The 19024-nt window shown below is 46.8% G+C and overlaps 1 protein-coding gene across 8 annotated transcripts in view; it reads left to right on the top strand.

The window, feature by feature from the left end:
* LOC147883159 (uncharacterized) overlaps positions 1 to 18776 on the top strand; it is a 45680-nt gene extending 26904 nt beyond the window's left edge. For 2 of the 8 annotated variants that reach the window (XM_087399977.1, XM_087399975.1), the window contains exons 2-4: positions 8706 to 8881; positions 8971 to 9130; positions 18669 to 18776. In XM_087399977.1, the coding sequence (XP_087256103.1) occupies positions 8756 to 8881; positions 8971 to 9123 (279 nt within the window). In that variant the 5' untranslated portion in view covers positions 8706 to 8755 and the 3' untranslated portion in view covers positions 9124 to 9130; positions 18669 to 18776. Of the gene's footprint in view, positions 1 to 7713; positions 8260 to 8705; positions 8882 to 8970; positions 9131 to 18074; positions 18418 to 18573; positions 18614 to 18668 lie in introns of those variants that run through there. The other 6 variants (XR_015543803.1, XR_015543802.1, XM_087399976.1 and 3 more) reach the window with 6 other exon arrangements.
* The last annotated feature ends 248 nt before the right edge of the window (positions 18777 to 19024 follow it).

Raw genomic sequence — 19024 nt, 5'->3', positions numbered from 1 at the left:
TTTGAGGAACTCATACTTAGAGTAGTTTCCAACTTCTCAAAAACAAGTGTCCAAAACTTACTTGTAAACTTAGAGTCCCGGTCATTGACTATGTTTGAAGGCAAACCATATAGCTTAAACAATTGGTCCACAAACTTGTGAGCTAACTGAATAGTTGATATAGTCGATCGAGTAGGTAAGAATCTAGCCATCTTTGTTAGACGGTCAACTATAGTCGATCGAGTAGGTAAGAATCTAGCCATCTTTGTTAGACGGTCAACTATGACCCAAATGGAGTCATGACCCTTGCGCGTTCTAGGCAAACCCGTGATAAAGTCCATGGAAATGTTTTTCCATTTATTACCAGGGATTTGCAGTGGCTGTAATAACCCCGTACTTCTAAGGCATTCTGACTTAGTGACCTGACAAACACGGCAACCTACGACATAGCTTTCAATAAATACATGCATCTTAAGCCAATAAAAGGTATGTTTCACAAGAGACAGAGTCCGGTGTATGCGTGGATATCCAGCACTAGGAGCATCATGACACTTCCAAAGAATCTTTGATCGAAGGTCCGAAACATCTGGCACACATATCTTTTCATTCCGGAACAAGCAACTGTTCCTAATCATCCACTGACCTCCCACCACCTGTACCGTAGGTGGCACAATCCCTGAGTCCTTGTCAACTATGGAGCTCCCATCCTGGGCCTTCTAGGGTATTTTTGTAAATGACATAGAAGTTACAAACTTGACTCGACTTAAGGCATCCGCCACACTATTCAAGGAACCCTTTCGATAATGTATTTCTAAATCAAATTCTTGCATCAACTTTGCCCATGTAGCCTTTCTTCCCTTCAATTCCGACCCGTCACACATACTTTATTGGACTGATGATCCGTCAATATAAGAACCATACAAGTAGTATCTCCAAATCTTTAGAGCGTACACTACTGCATACAGTTCTTTTTCTAGTGTGGGCCAACGATATTGAGTGTCGTTGAGCTTTTTACTTTTAAAAGCTACAGGTCTTCCCTCTTGGAATAAAGTTGCCTCAATCGCAAAGTCACTCTCATCGGCCTCTAGAACGTAAGGTCGGGAAAGATCAGGCAGTGCAAGAACAGGTGCTTCCTTGATACTGTGTTTCAAGGTCTTAAAAGCCTTATTCATTGCCTCATTCCAAGATATAGGATGGTTAGACCTGTGTCCGTGAAGGAAAGCACGAAGTTGTTTCACTTTTTGAGGTATGGGCCATTCCAAACCTTTTGAATACGTTCTAGATCAATGCTGATACCTTCTGTGCCCTAAGTAAATGATCTCCTTCATAAAGAAGTCACATTTACTCATCTTGGCATATAGCTTGTGCTGTCTTAATAGAAGTAAGACAATTCTGAGGTGTCCAATGTGATCCTCTAACGAGCGGCTATAGATCAAGAACACAACGAATTTGCCAAGCAAAGCAGCCAGGAGCCACAATCCCAAGATCTTTGTCGGAGACATGCTCTTTAGTTGCGAGAGGTGGCGCAAACTAGCATCGGTTGAGGGACTTGGAGACTATGACCCAAGATCCCAGTGGCTCAGCAACAGGTATGAGAGCACGTTGCTTGACTTGTAGGCCACAGAGATTTGTTGGGTCGAATTCTCGTACTTCTTCTCTTGGGCCAAAATGGGTACATCAGGGGGTAGGATGACCAGACAGTTCTTCCGGACCACAGGGCCACGGTCAGCTAGGACGCAGTTGCAAAGGTTGTGGGACATGCAGGGGTAGGTGCACATGGATCCTCAAGAGATCCTTGAGTTGACCACGGACTTCTTTCGGCAGCTATTTCAGTTTGAGTCATCTGCGACACTGATAGCCCTAGAGGAAGTTTAGACACAAGTTTCATCCGTTGTCCCATAGAGTTTGAGCAGCTGACTAGAGCCTCCATGAAACATCCCCTATCTAGGTCTGATAAGCCCTAGACCCTAGTAAGGTACAACTTTAAGCTAGAGTCCAATCAAACCATGCGCAAACAACCCATAAGGGTTGGAGCTAGCAGCTCCTCAGTTAGAGGTCTAGACCACTGCAGAGAAACATCTAGTCTTGAAGTTAGACATGCGTCCCATACCACATGCCCTTTCCTCTAAATGCTGCTCCTAGGCCAGCAAGTCTATGTCCGGAGGAGCGCACTCCTCGGAGCCCTAGCAATGAGCCCTCGGCCTATAGTTACAGACCAATATCCGGCCATTTTTAGCTATGAGCCAATACTTTAGCATGCATGCATAAAGTAATTTTACATACTTTGTGCCAAGTATAGCTCAGCCATGCCTTGCCTTTAGCGGGCTAGCTTTATCTACAGAATCTAGACCTCAACTTCGCTAGCAATGAGCCCTTGGCCTATAGTTACAGACCAATACCCAGCCATTTTTAGCTATGAGCCAATACTTTAGCATGCATGCATAAAGTAATTTTACATACCTTGTGCCAAGTATAGCTCAGCCAAGCCTTGCCTTTAGCAGGCTAGCTTTATCTACAGAATCTAGACCTCAACTTCGCTAGCTCTGGTCTCAACCCTAGGTTATTCCTAACCCGAGTTTTTACCTTAGATCTATTCTTATATCTCAGGTTAGTCAGGCCTAGGCTTTGATAAGCCTATATCCTAGTTAGTCCAGTCATGGATGTAACATTCTCCTTCCCTTAAAATAAGATTTATGCTGACATAAATTGAGGTAGGAGAGTTAAATGAGTGATTATTAGACTATATTTATCAATCCATCATTCGAATTCCAAATGGTAGTATCTGTAAGGGATCTCTTCAAAGGAGTTTTGGAATCAAGATATTTACTACGGATGCTAATGGCAAAGTATCAGTTCTACAATCTTCTAAGTAGATTCAGAAATTAATTGATTGATTGATTGATTGATTGATTAATTGATTGATTCAAGTAAATTAATACTGAATTTAGTACTCAACTCTCACCAAGATTTGTCAAGATTTAGTTGAATGTATTGATTCTGATTTATGTCAGAATCCATTATAGTACTGTAAATATGCAGAAAAAGTACCCAAAACTTTGAAAAGTAGTGAGTAGAATACATTCAATACTTAATTGAATGTTCAGATTCTAATTCTACCCAGAACAGATTTGGTGTTGAAATATACGTTGTCATGATTGTTATGCACAGATTTGGGATTCAAGGTCTACTAAAATCCTTTTCAGGATCCTTGAATCTATTACTAGATTCTAGAAAATCATTACAGATTTTCTCTTCTCTCCCTCCCTTGAAGATAAACATAAGGGATCCTAGAATACCACAGGGAGAGGTATGGGTGGAATATGAGTCAAGTATGCAACACGACTCCCTTCATGTTCTGTTGACATGAAATAATTCTGTCAGGTTTACTCTTTCTAGAGTTACCTCTTTGCTATAGCCAAGCAATCCACTTCTTAACCTGCCTCTAGCAACGGAAAGCATAACCATGTCTCTTTAGATGGGATGCTTAATCGTTTGTGTAAGGGGGCTCTTTGTATTCTCTCTGCCATGTCCAGGCAAAGGATACATGAATTCATAGTCCAGTAGTACTCAATGTTTAGGATAACTTAGCTCATTGCATGGTAACATCTGAGCGACATAGCCATGTTGTCAGATAAAGGTCACTACTCTTCTAGTACTCAACATAATGATATCCCAGGTTAGCCTACCACACACTGTTCATGTCACTATCGCTACAGCAATGTGACAGGCCATTAAGTTGGCCTATAACTAATAATTCACATTTTTAACCGTAATTCTTGTGTCCCATACCATGGGAATCCACCAGGTCAATATGTGAATACCAAGGGGTATACCAACACAGTTGGGCACAAGATTGGACCCAATAAATTAATAACATATAAAAAACTTCTCAAATTCTGCATAGAACATCAAGTATTTTGAACACCTTTCCAAACATATGCTTTAAATTAAAACTTAAAACTTTTGTTTTAGAAAGTAAAATATGAATTCCAAAAGAAACATCAAATGGTAGCAAATAATCAAACAGGATAGGTAGCAAAATTAATAATAACATGCATAATTCTCCACCCAATCATGGTAGTTATTTAGTGGCTTAGATGTATCAGATTTCTCTTCCATTTTCAGCCATCTATCCAGTAATCAAAATGGTGGTTTACAAAATAAAGCCCTAAGTAGTTTTTTATTGGTTTAGATGTATCAGATTTCTCTTCCATTTTCAGCTATCTATCAAACTCATCATCGGAGTCGTCATTAACACTACTGCTAGTTATCTAACCAGTAGTAGGCACGCTACAAATTTTAGGCACATAAGAAGCCTTTAATTCACCAAGTAAACACTATATTTCTTCATGTAGGTGTTGTATTTCCCTCATAATCAGCTCAGGCTCCCAAGATCAAGGTCATGAGGTGGGTGTAGCTGTCATCCATCTACTTGGCATTCAGTGCCGAATAATTCTTGAACGTGACAAGGTATCTGTAAAATACGTTGTATTGGGGTCCCTTGCGTATGATACACAATCTTCTCTAGCTGGAGGATCTCCTCCAACTCATCCACTTCTAGTGGATCTTCCAATAACTGAGGCTTTCTAGCTGGATGATGGTCTGCCTTAATGGCCTTATGCACCGGAATAAAATGGGCCAGCTTGCTGAATCTTATCATATTAGTCCAATGTTTACATTCATCTTTTTGTCTCCTTTAGGGATGAGCTTTATCATACCCATGTTGATTTCGGGATTCAGGCATCCTTTTTCTCAGGATTCCTGCCACAAAGGTATTAAATAAGAACCTACAGTTTCCCAGAATGTTTGATAAAATTCAGTTGGGAGACTGTCCTCTCCTGAGGTTTTCCCTCTAGCCATCTGGTCAACAGACACCTTCAATTCATCTAATGACAAGTCTCTGTTTAAGTAATTTGCATCAGTTTTCCCTGTCTCCTTTTTCCCTTGACCACAGTAAAAAGAGGGCCTTCATTTTCAGCATTTGCTTTATCCGCTTGCAATAGTTGTTCTTCAAAATTCTGCGTGTTAGGAACTATTTCTTCCAATTCCTCACCCAAACTATCCCAATCTAAATTCACGTCTCTCAGCAACTGAAACATGTTTTTGCTGTCCATTGACTTTCCTTTTTCTTTCTCTAGCTCTTTGTTATCCGCGGGTGGAGGTTCTTTTACCACAGTGGGTTTGTCCTCTCCTACCTTCACAGCTCCTTCCCTTGCCTTCTCTCTTTTTCTCCACTTTCCTATGAGTCACCCTGGAATGAAAGTCTAATAAAATGCCCCCCCAGACCACATAGGAAAAAAGAGTTTAGAATGTTTTTGTAGTACACTTCTGGGATTAGTTCACCTTCTATACCCGGATGGGAGGAGGGTCAATAAGGACACAAGCTTGCAGATTATCTCTCGGGTTGAAAAACTTTCCAGCTTCAAGACCTAGAAACTGAACCCAAGGGTGTACAAAGTGTATCAATCTGTGGGAAACGTGATAGAGCCAAATTGGGGAATTCAACGCAGATTGGAGCCTTAGACGGTGGCGGCATGTCTGGATTAAAAGATGAATCCCACAGTTGGATTGATAAAGGCTAGTTTCTTATTATCCAGGTGTTGTTATGAACCACGGAACTGGCCATCTTTGGCTTTTCAAATAAGAACACCATGAATCCGTTCCTGAGGAAGCGTACATATGTTACGTTTAAACCTTTCCAAGACCATGCATTACGAACCCATGCTTCCAAGAAGATGGCTGGCAGACATGGTGTAGAAAAGGGGTAGGGGACAGATTAGAGAAGGGGGATTGAGGAGCAAGAAAGAAAGAAAAAAAGAGGAAGGGAGAGAGAGGAAGGGGGAGAAGGAAGAGGGAGAAGGAAGGAGAAGGGGTTGGAGAAGTGGAAGAGGTGAGAGAGAGAAAAAAGAAAGAAAGATGTATTAACGTCCACGGGAGGCCTCGCGGGAGGCTGCATCAATTTTACGAGTAAAAACCTATGCTCTCATGTCGGCTTGCTCCTCCTCCTCCACTCCGTTGTGTCTTGGGGCTGACTCAAATGCATAGAAGTCTGTGACGCGTCGCTGTGCAAGGTCAGCCTCTATGTCCTGTGGTGGTATGGCCATCCCGTGCTGCTCTCTGATTTGTCACTGTAGTATCTTCCTGTGCCGACGCATCTCCATCAGATAAAGCCCAATAAATACATGGTCATGGAAATGGATCAGTTGTGATAGAGGATTGAAGCCACTCCCCTCCAGGTAAAGACAGTGTATCGCCCTCGGATCTCATAGTACGCTGGCCCCTCTGTCTCAACCGTCCCCAGTGTACATAGCGTGTAGACCCGCTGCTCTCTGGGTGTACTTGTTGCTCTCCTTGCCTCGATCCTCAACTGATGGGACGAAACCCACATCTGACCAGTGGTAATCCTTAGTGCATGGGAGACTGCTCTGTCCTCGAGATACTGGGGTCTGATGATGAATCCCTCCTCTGATACTCTCAAGAAGTGGTCGCTGTAGAACTGGGTCTTGGTTGGGAGCTCCCGGTCCCCTCCCCCAAGTCCGGGATGTATGAAGTTGGAGGAGGTCTAACCGTATGATACGGTTGATCTCATCTCGTGGAATCGACTCAGGAGATACATCCATGTTGTAATGAAAGGGGGGAAGCCTGTCCATTTAGATACCGTGGCTGGCAAGCCATGCAGATATGGATGCATACTATGTGTCTGCCCCGCTCTCTGCTAGTCATCTGGATGACTCTGGTGCCAACCTCGGAAGTCTCTAGTGAGGTAAGTCCCAGACTCTGTGGATAAATGTCAATGTTTAAAAGATAGCATTAACTTGGAGAGGTGTCATGGCGAACTCTGCCTGCACTATCTCATGTGGGACTGATTGCTTACACCGAATCATCCTGGACCCCATTGTCTCCTATAATCGCTCAAAACTCCTCTAGTCTGTCCTCGGGAGATCACATCCCTAGACGAGTGCTGCATACATGGCAGTCGGTCGCACCAGTGGGTCAAAAAGCCAGCCCTTCGTCGGTGGATCTTGGAAGTGCACATGGAAGCAATGTCGCTCTAGTCTAGCCAAAGCACTACGCCCCCGTGTGAGCCGTGCCTGGGCTGCATGGGTCATCTTGAAAATGGGTCCTACGAAGACTGCTCCCAAATATGTGTACGACTACACTATCTTCACTGGCTTGCCACATTAAGTGAAACTAAGTCGGCGAAGCACTGCTCATGATGTGTTGAAGACCATAACCCTGGTTTTCCCAAGGTTGACCGTCAGGTAGAGAGAGAGAGAGAGAGAGAGAGAGAGAGAGAGAGAGTAGGCTGCAAGGAGGAGGAGAGAGAGTTGTCACATCGAAAAGTGTTACAAGAGTGGAGGGCTTGGGCCTATATAGTTCCCTCCATTATCCCCTCTAATCCTCACTTAAGCACCCCTAAATTAACCCCTTTTCTACCTTCATTACACATGTTCCAAGAATGTATTGTATCACCATGCACAAGCTCAGCCATTTGGTAGTTTCATTAAGCACAATGTTATGAACTTTTACTAAAGTGAACTTACCTGGAAGAGGCTCCCGAATAGTGTTTTGACTGCCTTTGGCTGCACCTGGTTCTTCGCCACCTTTTGACCTCTCTGGGGCTGAAAGATCTTCCTTGCTTTGGGGTGACGATGTCTGTTTTGATACTGAAGGGGCCTTGAAGAAACTCTTGTGGTCCCCTTGGATGACTCTAATGTAAGAAGGTTTGCTCTGCATCTCGCACATGGACTAGTTTCCTTTATCATTTTCTCAGGTGGCGGCACTCCATCAGTGGCAGACATATGCGTTCCTCTGTCACAGTGCCGGATCTCCGACTTGGGGCGTTCGACGTTCATTGAGTTCTTCTAGTGCCCAAGTCATTCATCTTGCCTGTGCTCTGGAGCTATCTGCCTGTCCACCTCTAATCTTTGTGATAAAGGGCCCGAGGGCTTCAGGCTCCTTGGAGCCACATCATTTTTTTCCAAGTGCAATGTCGAATCTAGGGAATGTCATGAAACGACCTGGCATGTTGTTCTCATCATCACTCACGCCCATCTCGACGCCTGCAGCTGAAACATTTCCATGCATTAGTGGGACTTTAGACCCTATAGCTAGTTTCACTGGGGCCGATGAGTCGTTGTCTGAATCGTCAACGGTAGCTGGGAGAATAGACAGTTTTGGTGATGCCAATGGTGGCAGTGGTGGCAGCCCTATCTCCTCCATCGCTGGAGAAAGCCCTCTCTCTCAAGCTTTTGCTGGCATCACTTTTGCCAAAAAGTGGTATGTCCACCTAGACCAAATGGAAATTCCAACTGATTTTGCATCTTGTGGGACACGGATGCCCCTACTCCATAATCTTAGCTACGTATGTCTACCTTTTGTTTTTTGTTCTATTTTTTTTCTTTGGGTTTTGTTTTGTTTCAGTTAGCTTACTTTTCTTCTCTTTCATTTTCTCTTTTATTTTTATTGTCGAAATTTGGACTTTGGAATAACAAATCTGAATTTGTATGGTTGGATCTATTTTAGTCTTATGATATATATATATTGTGTGTGTGTGTGTGTGTGTGTACACATGCACACGCACACGCACACACACACACACACACACACACACATATATAAAGACTTCAAATTGGACCTTTGTGTGTGTGTATGTGTGTTCAGAATCACAAAAAAAAAATTTTGTTCAGAAATGTAATTGATATATAAGTTTTTTAAAATTACAGGTGGAGCTACACAGGGGCTCATTAGATCGTAGGAGTTCCGCATCAGAACAATGGAGGCAGAGTTGGCGGAGTGGAGGAGATGCGTTGACAGAAACTATGCCTTAGGTGGACGGGAGGAGACAACCAACCTACATCTAGCAAGGCAATTACAAGCCTTGTTAGGTTCATATGTACAGGTAAGCACTCAACAATCTTTTAGAAATTGAGTATACCTTTTTCCCTTTTTGGCACTGCAAACTCATCTTATCTGAAATGAATTTTGTAGGTAGATGAAAAGCTTCACCCAAAGGTCAAATCAGTTCGTTGGAAGAAGCTGTCGGAAATGGCCTTAAGGCTTGCCAAGGATGGAAAGCTGAAGGTTGAAGGGCACAACGTAAGTGAGATCGTGACGATCTTTTTGGAGGACCTGGATGATTGAAGGTAATGTGGCTCGTCATCTTCTATACCTGGTTTTCATTCTAAAAGATTCTCTTTTGTGGGATAAATTTCTGGTTGAGGCTGTAGACTGCTGATAGAGGCTGGAGCTAGAGCTGGAGCTGATCCCCTAATAAGGGGAAGATGGATCTGGCTCCCGACCTGAACCAAGAACAGTTGTAGATGATGTGTGCAAAAAAATAACTCGAGGAGACTCAAATTTGGGAAGATGAATGGTGGTGCTATCAGTAAGAGAATTGTGCATGTGTGTGGGTAACACTTAGGAGGATGGTCCCACAACAAATCCTAGTAGAGAGAAAAAGTTAGCAGGTAACATAGTCCCACTGTGTGTGTTGATGTGCACAATCATAGTTGATAGGTCCAGGCTGACTGCTGCAAACCAAGTACCTATAAATGTCCACCTTGACCTGGATCCAATCGCACCAGAAGGGGATGCCATGTACCTCCTCTCATGGATGATGGGCAGGACTCCTTACTGTAGGGCTGCCAGACGGCCAGGCAACCATGGAGCAACCATAAGGCAACCAATCAGCATGAAGATCAGGACCAAATCTTGCAAAGGCAAGTAAAAGGCTAGGGGCTGCCATGGAGCAGGCAAACCACCCATAGGACTGGTCATAGGGAATGTGCCGCTGTGAGCAGGCATTCCAGTGGTCAATTCTACTTCATATAGGTAGGTAGGCCCTGGCTAGTCACGATAAAGTTGATCTTTAGGAACCAGCTAGAGTGGGGCCCTTGATGATCTGAACCTAGTTTTGATCTCAGTAGAAGGGGATGCCATGTACATCCTGTCATAGCCTACTCCCACAGAGGAAGAAGGGTCCCAAGGCTTACACAATGCAAATCAAATCTCACTCCTTCTAAGAGTGCACACCACTACCACAGACCTTGAGCAGTGCTCAGATAAATAGAACAGCCAAAATATATATTGAGAATTCTCCAAATAATGGACAAAATCTGACACAAATGTCTGGTCAATGTGCCACCATCTAGCAGCGAATGTGCTGCCTGGATGTGGACCGCTAGCACCTCATAGTATTGGCTTCTACCTCTGTTTGGAACCTAAAACTTTGTCAGCGTGCATGCTGTCCAAGGGCTTCAGTGGGCTGGGAAGATGCTGCTCCAACACCTCTCCTGCTCTCCCTCCAGCTGCAGCGATAGTGTTCTCCAACAATGATCCCTGAATCTTGTTGCTGCTGTGGCATGCAGCCCAAGATTGAGGCACTGAATGAATTCCAAGGCCCCCCAATGGGACCCTTACAATGGAAATGTAGACTCCATGAGTTCCATGTTTGTGGAGCACGAGGGGGAGGAGCTCATTTTCTTACGTTAATGACTGCACAGAACTTTCATCTCCAAGCCTATTTTCCTCAGGCTGATGTGTTCGCTCCTTACACAAACCTCCTCCAATCCTTCTGTATAAGATTTAATTCATCACAGAGAAGGTAGCGCTAGTTGGATATGAATGTAAGTAGAAAAGTCTAATGATGGACTATGAGTCTGAGAGGGGATCCCAGCACTCCCTGCATACACACATAATGTGCTAGCCTGCAAACAAAGAAAGCTGCCACTGGGTCATATCTGAGAACAAAGGGCCAGGCAGGGTGCCATGTGCTGCATAGAAGGTTTGCACAATATCAGCAGAAGGCCGGGGCATACTCACAGCAACAGGCGCTGAAAGGGTAGCACATAGAGCCAAAGAGGCAGACTACTTGGGGCTGCCAGGACCTATTTATAGGCTAGAGACTGGAGAAACCAATCAGGGCGGGCTGGATAGGTGAGCAGGATCCTAGAACAGGTCAGCAGAAGGATCTGGTAAGCAGGTATTGGAAAACCATACAGCCTGTAGGAGCAACAGACTAGGGCAGCCCAGTCAAGAGTCTATTGACCGGTCGGCCAGTCTGTGGCGGGGCATTCCTTGGCCTATGCCAAAAGCCTCCCTAGAGTAGTATGTCTACCTCACAGCAATGAAGTCCCTTAGCACATGGATGGAGGTGAGTGTGACGTGTTGGTGCATGGAATGTTGACTCTGGATCCTCCATCCAGCAAAACCTCAGGAATCACTTGACTGGAAAACTTGATTATCGCAGGGAGGCGCTTCTTTTTGTGCAGGGAGGATGGCCAGGGTGGCCGGGGCCCTGGCAGGGGGGGTGCTGTGACAAAGTGGGGAGGGGTGGTGACGGAAGACTGTCAATTGCCAACATTGGAGTAGGGGGAGTGAGCTTATTGATGAGTTGTTGGTAGAAGGTGGGAACAAGAAGGTATGTCTTCACTAAATCCATGTTGTCTCCCTCTTAAATCTGAGCTCCTAGGGAGGAACGTATGGCAAAGAGCTGCTGCGAGCTTCCTTCTTCCCCCTTGCATGTCTCTCGTTTCCTGCCTGTTCTCCTAGCTTCTGCTTCTCTCCCTCTTGGCCTTCCTTCCCTGCCCTCTTTTGCCTCTTCCCCTGATCTCTTTGTTCAAATTGAGCCAACACAGACATGTGCCTCAGTGTCCCTAAAAAAGGTTGTCAAACAGACTGCAAGGGGAGGATGTGCAACTCATTGTAGAAGACTGTTCAAAAGTGCTCGCTAGCTCATTCTTCTTGATGGCTCAGCTGGCCTTTTTCTATCAGCCCTCTAAGCCTAGAGCAGCTCCTTAAGTAAGCTTTAGGGTGGGGATTCTGATCCTTGCATTTTTCCCTTCTTTCCCCCCTTTTCCTTTCTTCACAGTGCTGGGATTATTGTTGGCAGCAGCTTCGACTCTCACTACCGTCAAGGTTCTACTTTCGCCCCAGGACAAACATGTGGTGAAGTTAGCTGTTCAGTCTCTATAGGATAGGTCCGTGGTGGGTAGAGTTGTGGGACTCGCGCCTTCGAGGAGCAAGATTTGGGATTTGTTACAGGCGAGCTTAATGCTAGGTGGGGACCACATTCAAGAGGTCATTATCTATGGGAGAGGAGTCTTTCTTCTCCAGTTGAGCTCACCCAACATCACCTTGGATCACACTGATTCCGCATTGAGAGAGGACGAGTGGGAGCTCCTGCTGAGCTGCTGCGCCCCCCTTGGCTTCCCCATTGCCTCACCTTGTCCGCCTCCCTCTGCTCCCCCTCTGCACGCCCTCGCCCTCTCCGCCCCCCGTCTGCTCCCGCCTCTCCTGCTTTCGCCACCCCTTCAGCTCCCGCCTCCTTGCCCCGCCCGCCCCTCCCGCTTCCGCCTCTGCTACCCCCCTCTGCCTGTTGCGCCCTCTCCGCCTGCTGCGCTTCCGCCAGCCCCGCCCGCTTCTGCCACCTCCTTCTCCTCCTCCATCTCCGCCAACCCCACCTGCTCCCTCCACCTCCATCTCCGCCTCCTTTCCTCCACCTTGGTCCCCCCCGCCACCTCCGTCTCTTTCACCCCCGCGTTCTCTTCCTCTCCCCCGTCGGCTCCCCCCCTCTCCTACCTCCTCTTCTGTAACAGAGGGTTGCTTTTTACTTAGGCTAAAAGTTAGTAGAAAGGCCTTTATTGGCTTGTAAGTTTTTCTTCTTTTTTTAGGGGATACCATAAGTTGCCACGTGGCATCCTAGGAGGTAATCCCATAAGCAATACTGCTTTGTACTACCCTGGGCCATACCTATATAAGAGCTCTAGTTGTACTTGGCAATTCATTCATGACTTGTACTTCATTACTGAAATAGAATACACAGCAAGAGTTCAATACTCAGCTGAATTCTAAAAAGGATTGACTTTCTCCTGTCCTTGTGCAGCCCCTCACAAGTCTCTGTTGAAGATCCAGCCCATGATCTTTCCCTCCTATCCTTTTTCCTAAACATAAGGTACTACACTACACTACTTAACTCTCCTGCAAATTCTACTAAACTTAGTGTTTACTGTTAGTTAGGAGTAGTCTTGTTGCATCTTCGCTCCCTTGCCCTCTCATTCCCTCTTGTTGTCCCTCCTCACCTTCTCGCCCTCCTTCTGCCTCTGCCTCCCGCCCTCCTTGCCCTCCTCCTTTCACTTCTATCCTTGCCCCTTCCTTCATCCTGCCTCGCCGCCACCTCCCCCTTTGATGCTTCTCTTCCGCACCGGGAGCATTTGTGCTTGTTAAGGTGAAAGAAGAACCTTGGTGGTGACCCTTGGTCTGGCCAGAGGGGCTCTATGGCAGCACCCTCGAATCCCACAGTCGTTAAGGTTCTTCTTTCCCCAGCTGACAAGCAACAGGTACAGGAGGTAGTTCAGTCCCTCTAGGACAAATGGTCCTTCAGCCTCGGAAGGGGGGTTTGATCAGTGCAGTGGGATCTCAAACACACCTCGTCTGGAGATTTCCGTTTGCCTCCACAAGGTTGGAGAAGTGGTCCCCAGAGGTGTTCGATGCTATTTTGGGTAACCAGATTACACTCATGATGGACGAGTGGATAGTACCACAGGGACTAGATTTGTGGTACGCCCATGGCGCGGAGGTGAACTTTCAGTTGAGCTTCACGCACGAGGAGCTGGTGTGTGGTTTAGCGGCGGGAGTTATCAGATTGCCGCTGGAGACAAAGGTGGAGCAGGCACACTTCTGGCCCCTCCAGAAGTGCGCAGAGCTGTTCGGGGTGGAAGCCTTCTTCATGATGAAGTGGGTACGGAAGATCGGTATTGAGCCGATATCCATCCTAGTACGGCGATGCACAGACACTGACTACTCGCCCTCTAAACCCCCGGCAAAACCACACAAGACAGTCTTTCTAGGACAGGCACCCACTCATAGGATAGCCTTGTTCCCGACTCCCCCTTCCTCATGAGCTAGACCATAGTGAGTTGGAACGTACACGGGCTCCACGACCGTGTTCGTAGCCAGCCGTAGTACTTGATACTCCAGCAGGATTTGCAGAGGGCAGTGGTAGGGTGGGCAGTGGACATTCTTATGATTCAGGAGCACATGTTTTCAGCCGCAGACATCAGTCGATGCCATCGCCTTCTCCTAGGGAGAGGTCTAGAGGTGTGGTCCCTTGTAGTAGGACGGAGCGGAGGGGTCTGCATCTCAGTCTCACAGACTTTGGCTTCAGAGGCCTACGATCAGGGCGAGCTCATTCTAGGATGGGCAGTTTGGATGGGAGTTCGGACGGGAGAGTCCAGGATTGGGATCCTGAATATGTATGCCCCAGCGTGTAGATAGCACCACTCGGCCTTTTGGAGGAGGCTATCAGAGTGTCTTCCGGACGTTGACTCCTGGATTGTTGAAGGTGACTTCAACAACCTGGAGTTTGGGGAAGACAAGCAAGGCAGCGCCTTGTTCTCTGAGATGCCAGCAACAGAGCGTAGCATCTGGGAGCAGTTCATTTTCATGATCAATGGTAGAGACCCGTGGAGGGAGCCAGAGTTCAGCAGGACTTCTGGCAGCCTTCTCTTTTTTTTTGGACAGAGGAGACACGATGGATTGCTAGAGAGATTAGACCGCTTCTATGTTGGGGACTGGGCACTACACAGAGGCAGATCTACCGGAATTTTGGCAGGTACCACGATGTCAGACCACTCTCTAGTGGTACTTCACTTGGATTAGCCCCGCCGAGGTCTCCCTCAGAAGGGGGTCCTCATTCCAGAGGACCTCCTGTAGGACGAGGAGATCCAAGAGGTCATGGTAGGGATTTGGGAGCAGTCAGAGATGGCACCATGTGAGGGTTGGGTTGCGTGGGTGGCCGATGCGATTCAGAGGAGCAGTGAGGAGCTGCAGGCTCACGCCCTTAGGTGGAGGAGGACCCTTTTGGAGCATGAGCGGTTTTAAGGAGAGACCTCGCCTCCATTGAGAGGCTCAGGGAGTAGGACCCAGCTTCTCAGTGGCTTGGTGATAGATTTGAGAGCGCTGGTCTTGAGCTTCAAGACACGGAGCTGCGGCGGGCTGAGTTCTCCTATCACTCCTCCCGGGCCCGTTGGGTGCAACAGGGGGATAGGGTGACGAAGCAATTCTTTCAAACCACCGGGTCCCGATTGACAGGCACACAACTACAACGTCTCCGAGACTTGCAGGGTATCATGCACACTGACCTGCAGGAGATTCTTGACATGACCACCGGTTTTATAGCCAACTCTTTCAGACGGAGAGGATGACCCCAGCTGGTCTTGTGGCCCGAGAGCGAGTTTGGGATCATGTTCAAACAGTAGTCTTGCAGGACTTATGCAGCAGACTTGAGGAACCTTTCACAGATGAGGAGCTTTGGGAAGCCCTCAAGGCTCTCCCGACCTAGAAGTGCCCGGGTGAGGATGGCTTGACTCGGGCCTTCTTCCGGAACTTCTGGGAGATTATCTCCATCCCTTTTCGGTTAGCTTGCCAGGAGATTTTTGTCACAGGCCTTCTCCCTCAGTCCATGAGCAGGGGGTGGATTTGTTTGATCCCGAAAGGGGAGATAGGTCAGATATCCGACAGTGGAGGCCGATCACTCTGCTTGATACCGCATACAAGATCCTCGCCAAGGTCTTGAGTTTGTGGTTACTTGCCAAGGTCTTGAGTTTGGGTGGCTCGTTGCAGTCTTGTGATGGGAGAGCACGCGGTTCCACCATCAGCTACCTTAGTTGCCATCTGGCAGGATACCATCTACACTCTACGGTCCACCTAGGAGCGTGGGACTCCAAGATCCAGGGCGACTATTGAGAGGCGTGCTCATTTCTGCAAGGCTTGGCTTGCAGGTGTTTTCTACATCTTCACTCCGCGAGGGATTCGCTGGCTGTATAGTCCCTCTACTTGGCTGTTAGCCCTAGTTCCAGAGATTCCCTAGGCAATGAGCTGGGTTTCTTTGGAACAGGCTGGTTTCTTTCTTTCAGCCTTTTCCAGTTTTTTCCATTCTCAGCACCTTCGGGGCTGCTGTCTTGTATGAAATCTTTCAAGCATTAATAGAAAGTTTCTTTGGAAAAAAAAAGAAAAACATCACCTTGGAACTTGTGGAGCAGAGTCCCATTTTTCTCAGCCCGCACTTCTTCTATCTCTTCCCCTAATACCATGGGTTCATGATCAAGGGCGTGGACACAAATTGCTCTCAATGGAAGACAATGGCGCTCGAGGGAAGGCAATGCCATCCTTTCTTCCATTGAACACGCTTTTGGCACAGTAATGGAGTCTCCACCTGTTTCAATAGCCTCACTCATGGCGACTCAGGGCTAGTTGTAGAGAGTTCAGAGTCCTTTCCGAAGGAGATCTACCTTGAGATGGTCAATGGAGAAGAACTCTCTCAGAGGATTGAGCTCTCTGGGTACAAGGTTATTTCCTTTGCTACAAACTGATTGGACACTTGGTACGTGATTACCCTAGAGGGCAGGCTGGCCCCTCCAGAGCAATAGGGGAGCCTTAGGCAGATAGGGCTCGGCGTCCTCACCGGCAGCAACAACAGCCCTAGCGCCCTTGGGTCAGAATGGAAGTGGACTAGGATGGAGAGGAAGGAGCCGAGGAAGAAGGCCACGGAGAACTGGAGGTGGCATGTGGCATGTCAAGATTGGAGAGTAGGCGAGAGCAGAGCTAGAGGTAGCTTCGTAGGCAACACCGCCCTGCCTTTTGGACGAGGAGGGGAGTAGAGAGGTGGTGGGTGGGCCGTGACCGCTAGGAAAGCGAGCCAAGGGGGGGGTGTAAGGAGGGTGGAAGGGGCAGATCTGGGAGGGGAGGAAAGGTAGAAGGGAAGGAAAGAAAGGGTAAAGATGTAGGAGGGTGAGGCGAGGAGGGGCGGGGCAAGAGGTAAGGGAAAGGGGGAGGAGGAAGGTCCGAAGGAGGGGAGGGCTGGCAGAAGCCGAAGAGGCAGAAATTGCTGTTGTATAGGAGCCTGGGTGCTTTGGACCCCTGTCACTAGGGGGTCTACTAGAAGATCAAAGGAGGTCTCTTCATCAGAGTTTGGAGATGATCTGCTAGGGTGCCCTCCAATTGCTTCCCTTGGGACTGGGAAGCTGCCTCTTGCTTAGCCCTCCTCCACTCTCGAAGCTCGGCACATTGCCTGTGGTTCTTTAAATCTGTCTTGCTAGGCTTCTTGCGATTCACCTTGGTCCAAGCCACCTTAGAGGGCCCTACCTAAGGTGTTGGTTGCTATGTGTCCGGGCGCTGCAGTCTATACGAGTAGGTTGCCCATTTCCCTTTGGTGTGAGGTGGAGCCCTACCTAGGCCCCTCTGACAATCACGTGTAGGCACTGACCTGGCAGCCCCGAGATCTCGACTCGCTACTCTCCTCTGTCAAGAGTCTCAAGAAGGATCTCCTCTGGTATGGCTCTGGGTACTCAACTACCACCCTGATGCCCTGAACCTAAGTATTTATTGGGACCACGAGATGGTTGCATCACAACAATGGGGGAGGAACTCCGTCATTTGCTGCCACTGATGCTGCTAACTGGGGCGCAGACTCAAGCACCTTGGGGCATTGAAGGCTTGTAGTATCGTGGCAGTACAGGAAAAGGGGAAGCAATCTGATGAGAAGCTTGTAAAAATAGGAATCCTACTGAAAAGGAGAGCAATCCATTCCCAATTAGTAGAGAGTGCCTTTGAGTCATGTGTTTTCATGGGAAATACCTCGGTGGATATGTATGCGTAATGCTGGAACCTTGAGGATGCACGGCATGTCTTTGAGGAATCGCCTCATCATAATGTAGTTTCTTGGAATGCCATGATTCTGGGCTATACAACATTACTATTACAACATGCATTCGGAAGTGAATTGGTTACTGTAGGCTTTTATTCGCCTCATCTTAATGTAGTTTCTTGGAATGCCATGATTCTGGGCTATACAACATTACTATTACAACATGCATTCGGAAGTGAATTGGTTACTGTAGGCTTTTATTTCTCCCTCATGTCTGAAGGAATTTTAGTAAACTTCCAACGTTCTGCATTTATCCGTGTTTGTTGTCAAACTTTAGGTCCTGGCACCAATGAATGGCATTATCTACTGTTTGAAGTGGTATTAGTGGGTTTTAAGGCTTTGTAATTGTAATATAGCACTCTCAAATTTTTGCAAGTTGTGGCTCCAGGTTCTTGCTAGTTCCTTCTATCCTCACTCTTGAATTCTGCAAGTAAGTACAATACATTTTTCTACGATGGTGGCGGTTGCTTGAGATTGCAAGGATACAATTCATCACCTCTATCTCCAACTAGCCTTTGTCATGACAGAGTCTGCTCTTCACCTCTGGAGAAGTGACAAAACCTGAGCATTGTAAATTTGTGGTTTGGATGCACCTGTATGCAGCATAATTCTGGATCTGATTAACGCATGATTTTACATGCCTGGTAAAGTCCATGATTTGAAGCTTTTGTTTGGGTCACAATGCCTTGGGAGACAAGTAAGTAGGGATCTGAAGTCAACACGACTTTTACGACATGCATTCGGAAGTCAAATGTTTACCTCTTTGTGAGGGGGCTTTTGCACCTAATTGTATGTTTATGATGCTAAGTTTAGGATTTACAGGGAAAATACAAATGCATTTTTTAGCTTACATGTTCTGAATCTTCTGAGTAATCTTTTTCTTGTAGGATATGGTAAAGCTGCTTTTAGTAAGAAAGGATGCCGCTTTTGTATATCCCAGAATCAGGCTGTGAAAATATTTAGGCTTTGTTTTGCAATGGAGCTGCAGGGTACTATGAAACACAGGGCAACGTGCAATCCGAAGTTAATACTTGTGGCAGAGATGCTGACAGCACAGTTAATCACCCATTTTTATCAATCATGGCGTTGAAAGTTTCTAGGTGCAATCATCTGAGAGACTATGCAAATAGGATAAGGAGAATCATAAGAATATTGTGAGCTGATTCTTCTCTAAATTCTGCAATTTAGGTCAGCCAATTTGTTTATGACAGCCCACATACCTGAGTTTAAGTGTTAATTTCAGTTATCATAGTGCTCACTAGCTTACAACTACTACATCGCCTGAGTAAACTCTTAGAGATGTTCTGAAGTTGTTGGGCGGTTGCTAGGTAGGTAGAT

This window comes from Dipteris shenzhenensis, chromosome 28, assembly GCF_047967505.1.
Source record: "Dipteris shenzhenensis isolate YYH24624 ecotype China chromosome 28, Dip_SZ_1.0, whole genome shotgun sequence".
NCBI classification, from domain to species: Eukaryota; Viridiplantae; Streptophyta; class Polypodiopsida; order Gleicheniales; family Dipteridaceae; genus Dipteris; species Dipteris shenzhenensis.
Note: the sequence above shows the minus strand (reverse complement) of the source record. Positions and strands in the feature narration are given on the sequence as shown.